The sequence below is a fragment of the Anopheles maculipalpis genome, chromosome 2RL (assembly GCF_943734695.1).
Source record: "Anopheles maculipalpis chromosome 2RL, idAnoMacuDA_375_x, whole genome shotgun sequence".
In the NCBI taxonomy this organism is placed as follows: domain Eukaryota; kingdom Metazoa; phylum Arthropoda; class Insecta; order Diptera; family Culicidae; genus Anopheles; species Anopheles maculipalpis.
Genome location: NC_064871.1, coordinates 16,983,610 through 16,998,714, shown reverse-complemented (window position 1 = coordinate 16,998,714; position 15,105 = coordinate 16,983,610). Strand labels below are relative to the sequence as shown.

Sequence of the window (15,105 nt, the reverse complement as noted above, 5' to 3'; positions counted from 1 at the left end):
TCCTGCGTAACAGTTGTTTAACAAATACTTGTAGAATATTAAAAAAAAACCAATGTTCTTTTTGTTGAAATGTTCTTTTTGTTGAATTCGATCGGGCGGCTTCGATGTTTTACCACCACTAATTTCAACTCAAAGGTCGAATAGCTCTCCCCCGTATAGCTCAATAAATTGAACCGGCTACCAGCGTAACGGTAGAAAAAAAAGTTTATATTGCAAGCACACTCTCGTTTTTCAAACTACTTACATATTTAAAATCTAACAACCGAAGTAAAAAAAAAAAGTTATCAACTCATACCTTCACCTTAAGGACTTCCATTAGTCGTAGGAGTAATCGATTGCAGTTTAGCAAGACGTTGTTTCAGCAGATCCTCCTTCTTCACGTTAGCCATACCGGCAACAATGCCACCGGACAGCATGTTATTGAGGCTACCGATGGTGTTACTGCCGCTGCTACTACTGCTACCGATTGCTGCTATCGCTGAATGATGATACTGATCAATGGAACTGCAACGGTTCAACGAGGACGAAGACGTGGGGGGTAGGAGTGCCGCCGCCCCGGTCGCACTATTTCCGCTAGCGGATGAGCCAAAGCGTGTCTGTATATGATGGTTGTACCCACCCGTTCCACCGTGCGCTGCCGTACTCGATATGGAAGATGGTGTTGACGCGGACGGTGCCAGCGGTGGCGGGCGACTTAGCTGGTGGTGTCGCGCTCTCGATGCCAGTCCGCCGGCAAAATGGCCAACGGTTCCACTGCTACTGGCTCCAATGCCGGTAGACCAGGGAAACGAAGGCGGCGGTGGTATGTAGCTGGCAGATCCGGTAAATCCGGCATTCGAGTTGCCGCCACCATAGTAGAGTCCGGCGGGTAGTGTACCAGTGGTGCTTGCGGATAGCGATGTAAGGTTTTCGCTGGGTGCGCTGGTGCAGCCGAGTGAACCGATGGCATTGCCGCCAGCTCCACTACCCGTCCGCGCCGACGTCGCCGTCCTAGCAGTTGCAGTTGATATTGATCGGGGCTGTTGACGTTAACACCAACGAAAGGGCACTGCCCGGGGCCGATCTGCACCCTCCTTAACGAGGGGCTTATGGTATTCGCGGCCTTCGCGCGAGTGAATCAAACCCCAGCACTGTTCGCAATAATACTGCGCGAGAGAGATGAGAAGAACGACTTGTTAGTGCGAATTGTGGTCTTTTTTTCCACAACCTTCGAGATCATCTCACCTGAAGACAAGTAACGTTGGCACAGAAGAAGGGAGCAAATTTTCCTCCACAGCGCTGACCATGGCACTCGTCGCACATTTGATCGTCCAAAACGTACGGTTTCACCTCGACACGTTTATCTATATCGCCATGCTGCAGCTGGACGAAGCGAGCTGAGATGGCAGCAATGTAGCTTTGCTGATTCGAAAACGCGACACGTCCAGCGCCCTAAAAAACATTCCATTGTGTAAAGTTTGCTAATTTGTGTCAACCATAACCGTGTCACTTACCTTCGGATATTTTAATTCCGGATCTGTATCGATACCGGCATAGCATACACCACCATACAAACGATCCATTATCATGGCGAGTTCATCTTTGCGCAGGAGAGAACAAACATAATCTGATTAGTATTTTGAACTGTCAACAGAATTCGCGATCAACTTACAAGCTTTCAGCGGTCTCGGTACACCACCCACAAAGACGGTCTTTCGTGGATCGAGCGGCATCGAAGCATCCAGCACGAAATCGGCATCCGCTAGCCGCCAGGGACGGATTTGAACCGCTTTGTTCTTGATCGTCGGTGATGAGACAGTGATGTAGAGCTTGTCGTCGTCCGGGACGCACGTTTCGATCAGCTTCTGCACACCGCGCTCTTCCTGTGAATGGGGAACGTGAGTGGTGCGAAAACAATTTGCCAGGATTAATCGTTTGAAAAATCGCATCATCTCCTTTCGTGAGGACAAGGCATCGCTGCTGATGGCGGGGATATCCGCTGGTCTTACACCACACCGATTGATCCCAGGCACTGGGCAAGCGACGGGAGCAGACAGAGCAAGAATCAAATCACCCCGAAAAATACTTGTCATCAATCTTGCCCCTGTTGCTGCCACCGGTGGACTTTGTGCTTCAATTATCGTCGCATCAGCCGTGGGTTAGTCGTGCATTGGCAGCGAACCGTGGATACGGTTCATTTTTTCCAACGCCGATTTACAGTGGTGGTCCGTTGAGTCGCTGTTGTTTTTTTGTCCCTCGACAGTACACCACCAGCCACACCACATTCTATGCTGGGTAAGATCATTTAAATAATGAGATTTTTTCCTCCAATTAATCTTTTCCCTTTCATGTTGTCTCTTGTTACAGGGAGACGGGGGTTTTTTTTTCCTTTCGCTCGTCTAGATATCAGATACACGGCCGGATAGCAACGACCTACAAGCTGGGATGAAACGTGTGGTCATTTTCCGGTGCAAAATGACTATGAACGCTCCATTACTGAGCGGGCACTATGCGTCACGGTCGTTTGGCAATGGTTGGCTGTCAAATTAATTTAATTAAAATGTCTCTCGAGGTCCCGCACTAACTTTCATTACCCTTCGGAGTAAGACATTTTGTTTGTTTTCTTCCTGGTCACTGCGTGGGAAGTATTGAATTCTAGTCTCTCAATGAGCCTTTTTAACGTAATTACTTCATCAAGATTAAACTCCAGATCGATGGGTACAATTTAATAAATTCATCCACTGAAAGAATTCCCTGGCAAATCGAAATGGGAGGAAGGTTTCGGCGATGTCGCGCCAAATGACGCATGAGGTGACAAAAAAAAAATCGGGTTAAGAGCACAACCATCAAGCATGGCAGAGATGCCTTGCCAAGCACATATCAATCTGAAATCCCGCATGAAAGTTGCTGAAAAGTGTTTCCCGGTTGGCAACATTGGCTCCAGTAAAGCAAGAAACAGTCTGCTCCATATGTTGTGCGTCCTTCTAAGCACCATACATAATGCAAGTGTTGCTTCTCGTGTGGAAAACCAACCGCTGGGGAGACTTTTCTTACACTAAGATGGTGAAACGTGCGAGTTCTTTTGCCTTGCAGAGAGTGTAAAAGCTTAAACAATTTCTGGCATGGAACGTGTTGCAAAAGTGATTACCATGTTTTGCGGGCATTAAGTTTCGAAAGAGCATATGTCCGTGAGGCGAACGACAAAAAGCAACAATGGGAAACCACAGTTCTTGTTGCATTTGCCCGCACTCTTCTGCCACTTTCAAAATGTTCACTTTGTTTAGCTTATTGAAACAAGCTGTATCAGAAAGTTACAAAGTTCTCGGCATCAAGAACCGGCATGTGGGAAAGTTTGCGCAGGATCTTTGTTTTGTTCGGTTGAATTAAAAATGCGTCAAATATGTTCGTGCAAGACGTACGGTAAGCTGAAAATTTATTCAAAAAAGATGTCAAAAAAAGTGCCCGAGATGGAGGTTGTAGCTGTTTTATAAATTCCACGTTGCATAGGCTACGTAAAACACTGTCACTTATCAGACAATTCAGACCGGTCAAACAGTGTGAAAGGATGTCGTCTATTTTCTTAACGAGTTTGACTGTTTTCGGCACATTTTCATTGTTTTAATGATTGGATCACTTTTTTGCCATTGGACATACACGATACTACGTGTGCTGATTACAGAAGGAAATCTGACAATTGTAGCTATAATTTTGCTGATTTTATGTGGTAGGGTTCAGAAGAAAAAATGGAAAGTAAAGACAATAGCGACCAAAAGGCAAATGGACAGGAAAAACACCGATGACAATGGTGTAATGATCATCTGGCAGAATGCTAATAGATGGGCATGACCCAGGCAGGCGAACCAGCGGATCAACGGAAAAAAGGGCTGTCCCTCCAAAACGGGAAGGAATTAGACCATAAAATACAATGAATGGCAACCGGTCAGGGAGCATAATAGAACTGGTTGACGGTCGCTGAGCTGATGCCAGACTTTGGGAATCTTTGTGATGCTCACATTATCTAAATACAATCGATTGAGGTTGACGACAACAATATCTGTGAGAGGACGTCTAAAAACATTATGATTGTTTAGTTTAGGTTATGTATACATTAGTATATTTTAGAATAGTTTAGTAAACTCAATGATAAACAAACTTCTATGGTTGTACGCCCGATGTACAACAAAAACAAATATACAGTATTGGTCCATTCACCATAAAAACAATAACAAAAGAAAACAAGAATACAATTGTTCTGGGACCAGTGCAGAGTTAGACAAAGGCTGGTGGTGGGTGTTTCCGTATTGCAAAAAAGTGGTAATAGAAAATTCTGTAAGTTGAAACCATTGTAAGTATACCCTTGGGGAAAGCACCTCTTATTATTTCTTTCCCCAACCGAGCAACCGAAGCATAGCGATAAAAATGATTGTCTCACCGGGAATTCGGTGTTGCCGTTGTTTGCCAACGTTGGCCATGACCCTTCAGGGTCTAGGTAGAATATACGGACAAACATCGAAGTGAAGATTAATCGTTGAAGGATAAATCTTCACTCTGCTGGAATCGGTAATGCTCGGTGATAGGTGGGGCGTGATAGTGATTAATTAGTTCGGAACGATCGTGATAATTTGATTTACTGTCAAGGGTGACAGTTTTCTTACGAACAAGATGCAGGCAAGAATCTTGGGCAAATTTGACATAAATATTAAGCTTTGTTTTCATCCAATTTGTAATGCGGCATGTTAGAAAATCCATTTTTGAACAAAGCTTTAAAATAGCTGTTTTCGAATTAAAAAAAAAAAACTTTGTTCATTATGAAGTACTTTATAATGTGAGTTATGCTGTTAACAAACAATTAGTGTTGCATAAATTGTATAAGAAAAAATCTTAAACCGTACGCCATGAACATCGCACTAAATCGATACAGTCGTTTTTCCATTATCAACAAGCTTTGTAACACGTTTCGCAGAAAATTCGAAAGCAATATGTCTTGCTACTGCATTTTACAAGGACGACAGAACATGGACTTGCGCTTGTGGTCAGCAGGACGAATGATAAGCGGATTTCACTGGTAATGTGCAACCCCAGTTTGCAATTGTTTTCATCGTACGGCTCGAGCGAATGCAATCCATCGAACGTGATTTTCCAAGAATTTGCTCCATTCAAGCAATACAATCGCGCTTGACCAACACAACCCAACGTAAATATAAAGGTTAGCCCTGGTGGCCTACGGTGCCAATTCAATTAGCACACTGGACATTATTGACCGATGATTAAGGTGCAGGAAATGGGGTTTGCGGATGTAGATCGATAAAAAAGACGTTTGCTAGTGAACATCTAGCATGATGCACAGAAAAAAATGTTGGGAAACGGTTTTAGCTACAATATTGAATGGATATTTGTGGTTTCCTTAAAATAATGTAACATAAGTTGTGTAAATATTATTTCCGAATATTGTTCTACTTACTTGGAAAAGAAGAAATGCATACCCCTTGGGAGGAAAGTATGACTTAGACTCGGCTTTGTGAGGCCAATCGACGATGAGATCTCCGTATTGGTTGAATGATGTAGTTATTTCCTCTGAAAAAGATAAAATAAAAATAATGATTCTTCGATATTTTTACACAGAATGTCATAATGGTGTTTTAAAAAAGAACTACGCTCACTAAAAAACGTCGTTTTTTTACCATTCCAAATTACATCACACGGGTAAAAGCAGATTCTTCAAACATTGTTATTTCAGCTGAGTAAGAATCAAAGTATAATTCGTCTAGTGCGAAACGAACGCGCGACAAGGAGGGAAATTTCCGGAAATGAAACACAGAGCGCGTCGCCGAACGGTGGCAGCTTTCCAACGAGAACCTGTAGCATATAATATTGACCTTGTTGAGCCAAGCACAGACACTGGGGCACTCGGCAGTGCCGTAACAGGTATAACTGGCTAAAAGTAATAAATCTGTTTATGTAATAACAGCATAATCCCGTACATGGCTGGGATTTCTTTGCCCTACACTTCATTGAAAAAGGTATAGGAAAGCGTTCTAGTCCTGGGGAGCTATCGTTTTGGTTGTTCCATACAGAATGAAATGGGAGCAGTTCATATATGTGTGAAGCCGTTTGTTCTGAATCGAGTTATGACAACAATTACTAATGCTATAAGCGTGTTTAATGTATGATTATAACTTAAATTCCTGAATTAACAATTGGATAGGATTTATTCCAATCAGAACGTGTGCTTTCACTGTTTGAACTAGTATATCAGAGAGGTTTTTGTTATTCTTTTTCATTAGTATAATTAAGAGCCTCGGATTTGGAATTTGAGATATGAATTTTCGGGTTTTTACTACTTGACTTAACGACCTTTCTAGGTCACGCCGGCCATCAAACGGCTAACTAGACTTGCCAATACCACGCAGTTGGATAGGCAGCATTCAATACAGGGGAACGGTCCGGATAAGATTTGAACCCCGGTCCTGCCGTAAGAAGACCGACGCCGTTGTCAAATCATCACCGGGCCGCCCCAATCTAAAGGTTTAGAAAATTCAAATAAAATTATTTATTAGTGATAATGGTAATGCTATAAGAATCTCAACAAAGAACTCCCAGAACTGCGGTTGCGGAAGCAAAATATGTCATTTTTTATTTTTGCAAACAACGAATCCTCCTTCATCTGGCAAGTCTGGCGTATCAGCTGCACTGCTGAAGCCAGAGTTGACGGCCGTTGTGTGACAGCAGGGAAATGTGTGAAACAGCGTAATGATTTAGTAGATAGCCGAGCAATTAATTTAAGAATATTGTTATAGCGGTGGTTTCTTTCGCCAACGCTCCGGCTCGCAGTAGATCGGGCAGTTGGTCATGTTCATCGTTCGCCGATGATAGTGGCGAGGAAGCTGTAGCATCCACTTTTCGACGGTAGACGTTTAGCGACAAAATGTAAATGTTGTTTGAATTGGACATTAAGCGGTATTTAATAGATGGTCCGTCCGTACCCGTGCCGAGCGACTGTGCCGGTCAGCATTCTGGCGAGCATCAGCGTGCAACATGACGAGGAAGTCTGACAAATTGCCCAAGCTTTCGCTAATGTTCAAAGGGTTCCAGGAAAATAGCGCGGCATCGACGCGTCATCTAGTACATTTGCTACCTCGCTGGCATGGTCGTTTCCCCTCTGTCGGGTACGTTTCATTGAAGGATAGTTTTTTTTTTATGGCCGTTTATTTGATGGGTGGTATTTAATTAAAAAGCAACCACACCATCAAGCGCACCAGCATTGCCGTTGCTGTCATCCTTGGCAAACTACCATCTAACAAGGAGGGACCTATATTCAAACCGGGCATTCAACGTACGCAAAGCGGAAGTGAAACAAGTCAAGTGCGGTGGGTAGTTTGAAATGAGGATAATTTTAGTGTAGAATGAGCTTTTTAAAACTGCATTCAAGCACAAACAAGCACCTAAATCTCTACCGTCCCACAGGTGATAAAAAGTGGACGAACAAATGACGAAGTCGGTGGGCGAAGAACAAATAAAAGCTTTAACTGCGAATGAGTGCAAACGAGAAGTAAAAGAATTTTTCAGTAAATATTTCCGCCCGGTTCTCACACTACGAGTGCGCAGCAGTGCCAGCCGTTTGCAGATTTCCAAATAATACTTTAATATTCATCTTTACCCGGAGCATCCTTTTTTGCGTTTATATTACCGCTTACGGTTCACAATAGTACGCGGGCCACCGTTGAAAAGAGGGGTATATAAAACGGATGGTGGAAAGATTCTTTTTTTTTCCTCTGCTGTCCCTCGAAGAAGGGCAGTAAAATCTGAGCCACCCCTTAAAAGGACGACGAGAGCAAATTTGACGTCTTCATAAAATGAGCATCGTCAGGTGGAACTGAGATATTTTTCCAACGTTCGTTACGTAGCAGTACAGTACGGAAGGCGGGGGGGGGGACCGTATGTAAGTGTACGGAAAGGGAGCACAGAACGCGGAACTTGAGCACTTTACAAGAGCAGCAGTTTCAAGTTTCGTTGATGGAGAAAAATGCGCTTCAGGATTCAGGTTTGTGTGTTCGCGCGTTCGAATGCAGGTGGGGACTTTCGAATGAAAGTAAAGGAAGTTCGTCGACAGGATATCTGTTAGTTCAAGTCTTTTTCTGGTTTTGTTCGTTTGCAGCACGTGGTCAAGTGAGTAACGGGAAGCAAGCGAAAAAAGAAAATGGTTTGGAGGAAAAATATTTTATGGAGGGATATTTTTCTACGCTTGAATTACGTACTACAAGGCATTGAATAAGGACAATATTTGCGAGAAAATTGTTGCATTTATCGCTCGGTGTCTCAGCTAAATATTTAAAGATGGTGATATTTTCGTTTTTATTTCTAGTCTAATGGTTTCATGGTTATTTTATAAGTGTCCTATAACCAAAGGAATCTAAAAAACTTAATTTTGATGTAAATTTTTATTCTTTTGTAAAATATATTATGAAAATGATAGTAACTAACCGATAGCGTAATATACAAAACTTTTTTGGAAAGCCTCAAATTCATTTATCCATTTATTGGTTTATGGACAGTACACAAGTGAGCAGTTATCGAGGAGTGATCTAACTAGCGATCAATACAGAGCTTAAAACACCAGGAGTCGTCAAAATCACAGTCAATTAGTGTCAATATAAATCTTAAATTCTTGGTCAAGTAAAACACCTACGAGGCGCAGCTTGAGACGCAAATGCATTTAAATTAAGGGGTTTGATTTGTTTTATTTTAAACAATCCTTATGTCTTGATGAATGCTTTCATGCTACAACTTTTAGGGTAAAATAAGACGTTGCTGTTGAAATTGTTAACGAATATTTCGAGAATGTATAGCCATTTAAGGCGTTGTTGGAAATACTGCCTTACATTTGATTTTACGTCACCAAAAGATGCTCAGTTAAATTTACACTTAAGTTACAAAAGCAAAATAATTTACTTAAATGCACATTTGGCTGATTTTGACGGTTAATTATAGTTCATAACAACTAACAGGATTTGCCGAAAATACAGTAAATCGTAGTTATGATGTAACAGAAATTAGTCCTGCGCTGGGGAAAGTACGCAAGTTTAAGTCAGGCTGTAATACAAGTTTGATTAAATTGCGTGGTACAGTAAATATCCTAATGAAAGAACAGTGAAAAACAGACTGTTTACAATTCAACACATTTTCTTCCGCAGCTGTCCCGGACGGACATTGTTAATTATTTATGGTATTTGAGAGGTTTGCCCATGCTCGTAAATCATACTTCTGTTTATGATGCTGGCGACGAATCTTTAAATCCGGTCATAAGAAGGCAAAGTGCTATATTTCCGTCACTGGTCATAGCTGTCAGAGCGATTTGATAAGTGTTGGATGTAAATATCTTGCCGGCAGAAATCTTCGTAATGCTTATACGTGCAACTTATTGCGGTTTACATACATCGGCACGCACGCACACACACGTACGAGTCCAGTTCGGTGTTCAGGTTGAGTAGGACGAAGAGAGAAATACCATCAACTGGACAAGGACCGATCCCAGATGGTGCAGTAATTCATTAGGGCGAACAAACTAAAGCCCACCGGGCAAACATTCATACGCGTACGCGTAGGGAGTGGGCGGCCTGGGGGTAAATGGGCGATCATTTCTTGTTTTGTAGCATTCGCCGATAAACTCACAGTGCTGGGAACGCTATTTATTCAACCACTACCGCAAGTCACTATACCAGCAGTGGGGAAAATGATCTGGAGTAAACGACACATGGAAGTGCAACGATAAATAACTGCAGTTGTGCAATTGCTAGCACTCTTTACTTCAAGATGTGATCAAACCGGACTCAGTCGGGTGTGTCCCATTGTTGAGCAATGCAAGAATGGAGATCAGGCGTGTATAGGGGAAACGGGGAACATTGAGAGTTTAATTTCTCAACACAAGCAATCTTGCCTGTACTGTACATACGCTGCAGTTTGTGGGAGCAGCACAAGATACGAGATGACCGGGTGGCCGGTTGTGTCAAGGTGTTTAGAAAAACTCCTGTTTTTGAAAACATTCCATAGACCGTAGAGATCTAAGGCACTTTACATCCGATACAGAATCCCTCCATGGAACAGGCCAGCCTGTTTGCATAGCAAACGCAACCTGCAGTGAACTACCATCGTTCCGACAGCTACTACCTTTTGTAATAGCTCTGATAAAGCAATAAACTGTAAAAGTATTGCAGAGTGTCTTTGGAATGCAAATGTTACAACGAACGATCAGCATCGGTTGGAATGTTTCAATAAGCGTTTATTTTTGTTGTTGTTTTGCTACAAAGCTACACCACATCTCTAGTGGCTTAGAGTTCCTATTGTTGAATCCGGAACAATGCCAAATAGAAAGTGATATGCACGTTTCAAAATAATGTACACCGTAACACTGCTGTAAAATATCGTTACACGACATACTCGACAGTAGCTCGTAAGGTGGACAATAATCTTAATACAGAACGGTATGGACGGGGTACGGTGATTAAGGTTTGCCACCCCATGCCAAAAGCAGGTTTGATTTGAATGTTTGTGCAACTGCTATTGGGCGTTGTAGCATGATGCTGTGGAGATGTAGGTTAACAGTGGACAATAAAGCGTCAACAGCTGTGAATTGTTGTTTGGTAAATTGCTTTCTGCAAACAAAGTGCCGACTAGGAACTGTTTCTGGGCACATATCCTAGAGTAAATTTAAATTAAACACTGGGAAAATATACATTTGCAGTGGGACGACCCTTTCAATGCCATCTATAGCCCGACTGTTTCTAATAAAAAATATCAAACGAAAAACTACTCCACATCCTCTATGCCTTCTTCCTGCACGCTATGCAAACCAATCGCAGTAGCCATTGCACGGATGGAAATGTAACTGTAAGTAGAGAGTTACAGATTTTCAATAAGCTGGCCTTTGTTCCGGACTCGGCGGCACCATCCCGGCACATCGAGTGTGGGGAAAATTTTAATAAACACCAATTCCAGATTTTAGGTCACGTACCAGCACACACACACACACACATACACAGTTGTACCTAATTGGAGCGTTCGCAAATTCGGAAAGTAAAAAGGCCGTAAAAAGGCCTCAAACACTGACTTACCTTCATCGATGTCCGGTGGCAGACCACCGACAAACACTTTCCGCGAGAAACGTTCCGTCGTTTCGGACCCGTTGGAGTGTGGCGAAGATCTAGCCGGCGAGTTAAGCTGCATCTGGTTGGCACCGATAAAACCACCGCCACCGCTGCCATCTTCATCGTTCAGGTGTTCGTCCAGTCCCGCGAAAAATGGTTTGCCTGTAATGTGCAATGGAAGTAATATTATTAGTGGAACGTTTTCACTCGGTTGAAATTCTATTAATTGAGATGTAGCTTATGCTATAAAGAAAACATGACCCAAAACCGACCCTTTAAGTCGCGCACTTTCAGCTTCGCCAAGTATGAACCAAGCATTTTTCCCAATGTGGCATCATCAACTCTACCAGAGGAGCGATTAATGTTATGTCGCGAACAACTTCCCTCACTGTGCAACATAACGCGTGGTGGCTTGAGTAAATGCAATAGTGTAGAAACAGAAAAGATTACAAAACGGATGATTCAGAGACTTGAAACTAGCGGGTGTCACTTCTATCACGAGAGAACGCTGTGGATTGACTGTACTGCAGGGATGCAGAGATTATGCGAAAGCAACGCAATTATGTTCGTGTCGGTCTCTGATTGGCTAGAGTCCGTAGCAACCGTTGCCAGGGAGTAGTGGATGGAAAAGAAAGCGTAGATTGCTGGATTGCGAAACAGCGCGGGGTAGATGTAACTGTGGCAATTTTCATTGAACTCAAAGCCCAATCGCGACAGGAATGTTTTGTTTTCACGTAAGCTGTAAACTGGCAAAGCTAGTAGCTGTAGTTTTTAGTGTCCACAAAGATCTCGAAGAAGTATTTTATGGCCAGTAAATGCTGAGTGTTGCGGCTGTGTAAATTGTAAGGACATATCATGAAGACAGCCTCAACTAACAGATTCACTTAATCAGTGAAAACTACGGCATTTTGGAATTATCGGATTGATCCAGAAATACAAACCAAACCATCGACGCCATCCATCATACCAAAGAACCTAGCCCATTGGTAAACAAAGCATGAAATGTACGATTTTCCTTATTTACTGAAGATAATCAATCCAATTGGTTCGCAACCAGCGGTGACGGTAGCTCTGCCGTATTTACCAACATACGACGACCTGGCGGTATCCGGCTAGACAGGAACCGTGCTGGAATAGGAAAACTATTAGCCCTAAAATGTGAGAGACCGACCCGGCGTGTTTGAAATCATGCGCACATTTTGTTTGATTAGCTGATTGGAAAATATGAAGTAATAGGCGTTCTGCGGTGGGCTTCCACACACGTGAAAAGAGGAGTTCCACAGGTGAGGCAAACCAATTCTTAACTTAAGCACACTTCCAGCAGGGCGACTAGCAACAGCAAAAAGGTGTTATTTGCGCGTGGGGCGAGGAGTTGCTGTTGAGGTTTTAATTGAAATCAAATTTCATTTAATCTCCGATGAACAGATGGTTGTTTGCAGTTTGGCACAAAATTGCCTACTTCAAGCATCATTGACAGACCCCAGATTAAGACCGTAAATCGTACCATAACGATGGGTGGGGATAGTGTTCCAATATTTATGTACAAACCCCTTTTGGTGGCGGTTACGATTGGCGCTGTATGCCTTTACCAATGCCTATAATGTGACCAAGGAATGCTTTACCCACTCGTGCATTGCTAGTGTGTAGTAAGGACCACCGCCAATTCTGGCAAACTAAAATCAAACGATTTTCACAATTTCCTCATTTTGCTTTGCAGTGAATGTTTTCTGCGCCATTACCCTGTCCTTCGGAGAAAATAGGCAATACAACAGTTCCTTACAAACCCGTAGAAACGGAAAATCTGTTCCCTCGGCACCGGTTTCCGTGCTTGTGTGTGTGCGCGCGCGTGTGTGGTACGGAGCTGGCTTTCCGGCCTGTTTCATTGCGCTTAATATACAAGTCGAGCCAGTATGCCGAGGGAGTTGAATCCCACTTCTTGTTTTTCACGTCAAACGTTGCGTGTGGCACGAGCTGTGCATTTCACGTACAACATTACCAATTCCTGATTATGTGTACTGGTAGGAAAGGCTTATCGTGTGCCTGGCATTGGCCAAGGGAAGTGCGAGAAAAATTATTATCAAAATAATCGTAATTATCGCTTGTAATTTGTATTTACTAGAAACGCCCACCAGCCACCGGGGACAGAACGGAGAGAGTGTGAGCGACGATATAGTGACGATTAGTCCAAGGATTATTGCCCTTGCGTTCGGTTGGGGGTCGAACGAGCGTTTTGCTGTGCGCACGGGAAAGATTGCATGATTTAATTTAATCTGCCCCGTTCTTTTCCATCTTCACTAGGAACCCTCGAGAGCAAAGAACCCTAGGAGCGGAATGGATATTGCGTTGTTTTGCAGAAGGTTGATAGTGTCTGCTGGGAGTAGGGTCGGTGTACGTGTCACGCTTGTTGACGAGTTCGGGCTACTTTTTTTCTCGTTCCTCGCTGCTTGATAAAGCCTAAGCAAAACAACGGAAGGAGGATCAAATCCATCCCTGAGGAACACGAAACAGTAATTAAGTATCGTTTGTATAGTATAGTTTGCCGAGAATCGAGTGGAAAATATTTTGCAGAATTCTTTTAAATGAGGGTAATGGTAGTGAATGAAACTAGTAATTGAAAATCGATTTATAAAGTTCTATTTTTTTTTTCGAGTGGGCGTTTCGAATGGGTAAAAGGCTTCACAAGGCAGGTTAGGGGTTACAACTCCATCCGGACTATCGTAACTTAACCAGCCTGACTTAGTAGTGGTCGTTCAGCCACGAAGATGAGATGATCTAACTAATCGTGTGGACTTATTTCATTCTTCTTGCAGCTGGCCAACTAAAAGTTGAGCACGTCTAGATGACATGTTTAGGTTCGGTCTAGTGGTGAAGTCCTTCATCATCGGCCATATTCGATCTTCGACAGGTTTGACTTCACTTGATCCAGCCAACGAGCTCATTGTGGTCGTCGTTGAGAAGTATCTTCTTGGTCTGCATCCTCATCACGAGCCCCATCCATCGTACTCTTCCGGCTTTGGCTGCCAGGATAGGATATCAGCACCGCCAGCCGTATCAGTATGCGATATATCGTTCATCGGGTGTGTGGTTGGAGTCTTCTGGTTAGCAAGACAATGTGGAGCCCGTTTTTCCTGAACAATGCACATTCGGAATTCGCTGCTTACGTTGTTGCTCGAAGCTACGATCGTACCAAGATAGAAAAACTCCTCTACCATCTCAAAATTGTCGCCGTTAACTGATATTCTTTTTCGGAGTCGGGCTCTACCAAGGTCAGAGCCTCCGGCAAGCAGGTATTTTGTCTTCGTCGCAATGACTATCAATCCTACTGTATCCTTTGCGAATTATTATTAATTACATGGAATCGTGTCTCTATCAATGTAGTCAATTTTATGTATTAGCTAAAACAAGATTTTTCCTGAACGAAAACGTGTGTATTCTTACAATACTCAATAAAATATGTTTTTAAACATGTTTGTCATAATTAAACCTACTCACTTTAAGGACCCGACCCTGTACGCACCGAAAATGGTAAAACCATTAGACTAGCCTTTTTTCAATTGGTTTTCGCACAAACAGTTCGCATAATCGAGTTATCTAATTTCGTCGTTCCAAGTGCAGGGATACACACAACCTACTCACTTGAGACTCTCTCCATTTTCGAAACACGTACACGGTGCGCTAGTTGGCAGTACAGCATGACCAGATCATCCCCACGAAAGCCCTTTCCAGGTTCAACAGCACCCACCACTCGCACACACTACAAGTACTTCCTCCTTCCTTCTCTCCCCTCTCATCATAATGTGTATGAAAATGTAATTTACATTCAAAACAACCGCACACGCAGTGGTATCCCGGTTTAATTAATATTTATATTTACAACCATTCGTCGTCGTCGTTGTCGTGTGGCGCTCATGCATCCTGAAAACACTTAGGATGTCAACCCATTGTGACATTCGCTGGGCGCGTAGTAGTAGCGTAGGAAGGTGGA

General features: G+C 43.0%; 2 protein-coding genes across 3 annotated transcripts in view; both read right to left on the bottom strand.

The window, feature by feature from the left end:
• Positions 1-295: 295 nt before the first annotated feature.
• On the bottom strand, positions 296-1,025 carry LOC126564844 (transcription factor GATA-6-like; the record flags this gene model as incomplete). The annotated part of the gene is made up of 1 exon (XM_050221968.1): positions 296-1,025. A coding segment is annotated over one exon (723 nt), but the record flags the coding sequence as incomplete, so codon positions are not given.
• The window catches only part of LOC126556912 (translational regulator orb2), a 195,869-nt gene continuing 181,654 nt past the window's right edge, over positions 891-15,105 (bottom strand). For both annotated transcript variants that reach the window (XM_050212469.1, XM_050212470.1), the window contains 6 exons: positions 11,088-11,282; positions 5,441-5,553; positions 1,652-1,862; positions 1,494-1,579; positions 1,225-1,431; positions 891-1,145 (listed from right to left, as the gene is read on the bottom strand). In XM_050212469.1, the coding sequence (XP_050068426.1) occupies positions 1,029-1,145; positions 1,225-1,431; positions 1,494-1,579; positions 1,652-1,862; positions 5,441-5,553; positions 11,088-11,282 (929 nt within the window). In that variant the 3' untranslated portion in view covers positions 891-1,028. The remainder of the gene's footprint in view (positions 1,146-1,224; positions 1,432-1,493; positions 1,580-1,651; positions 1,863-5,440; positions 5,554-11,087; positions 11,283-15,105) is intronic.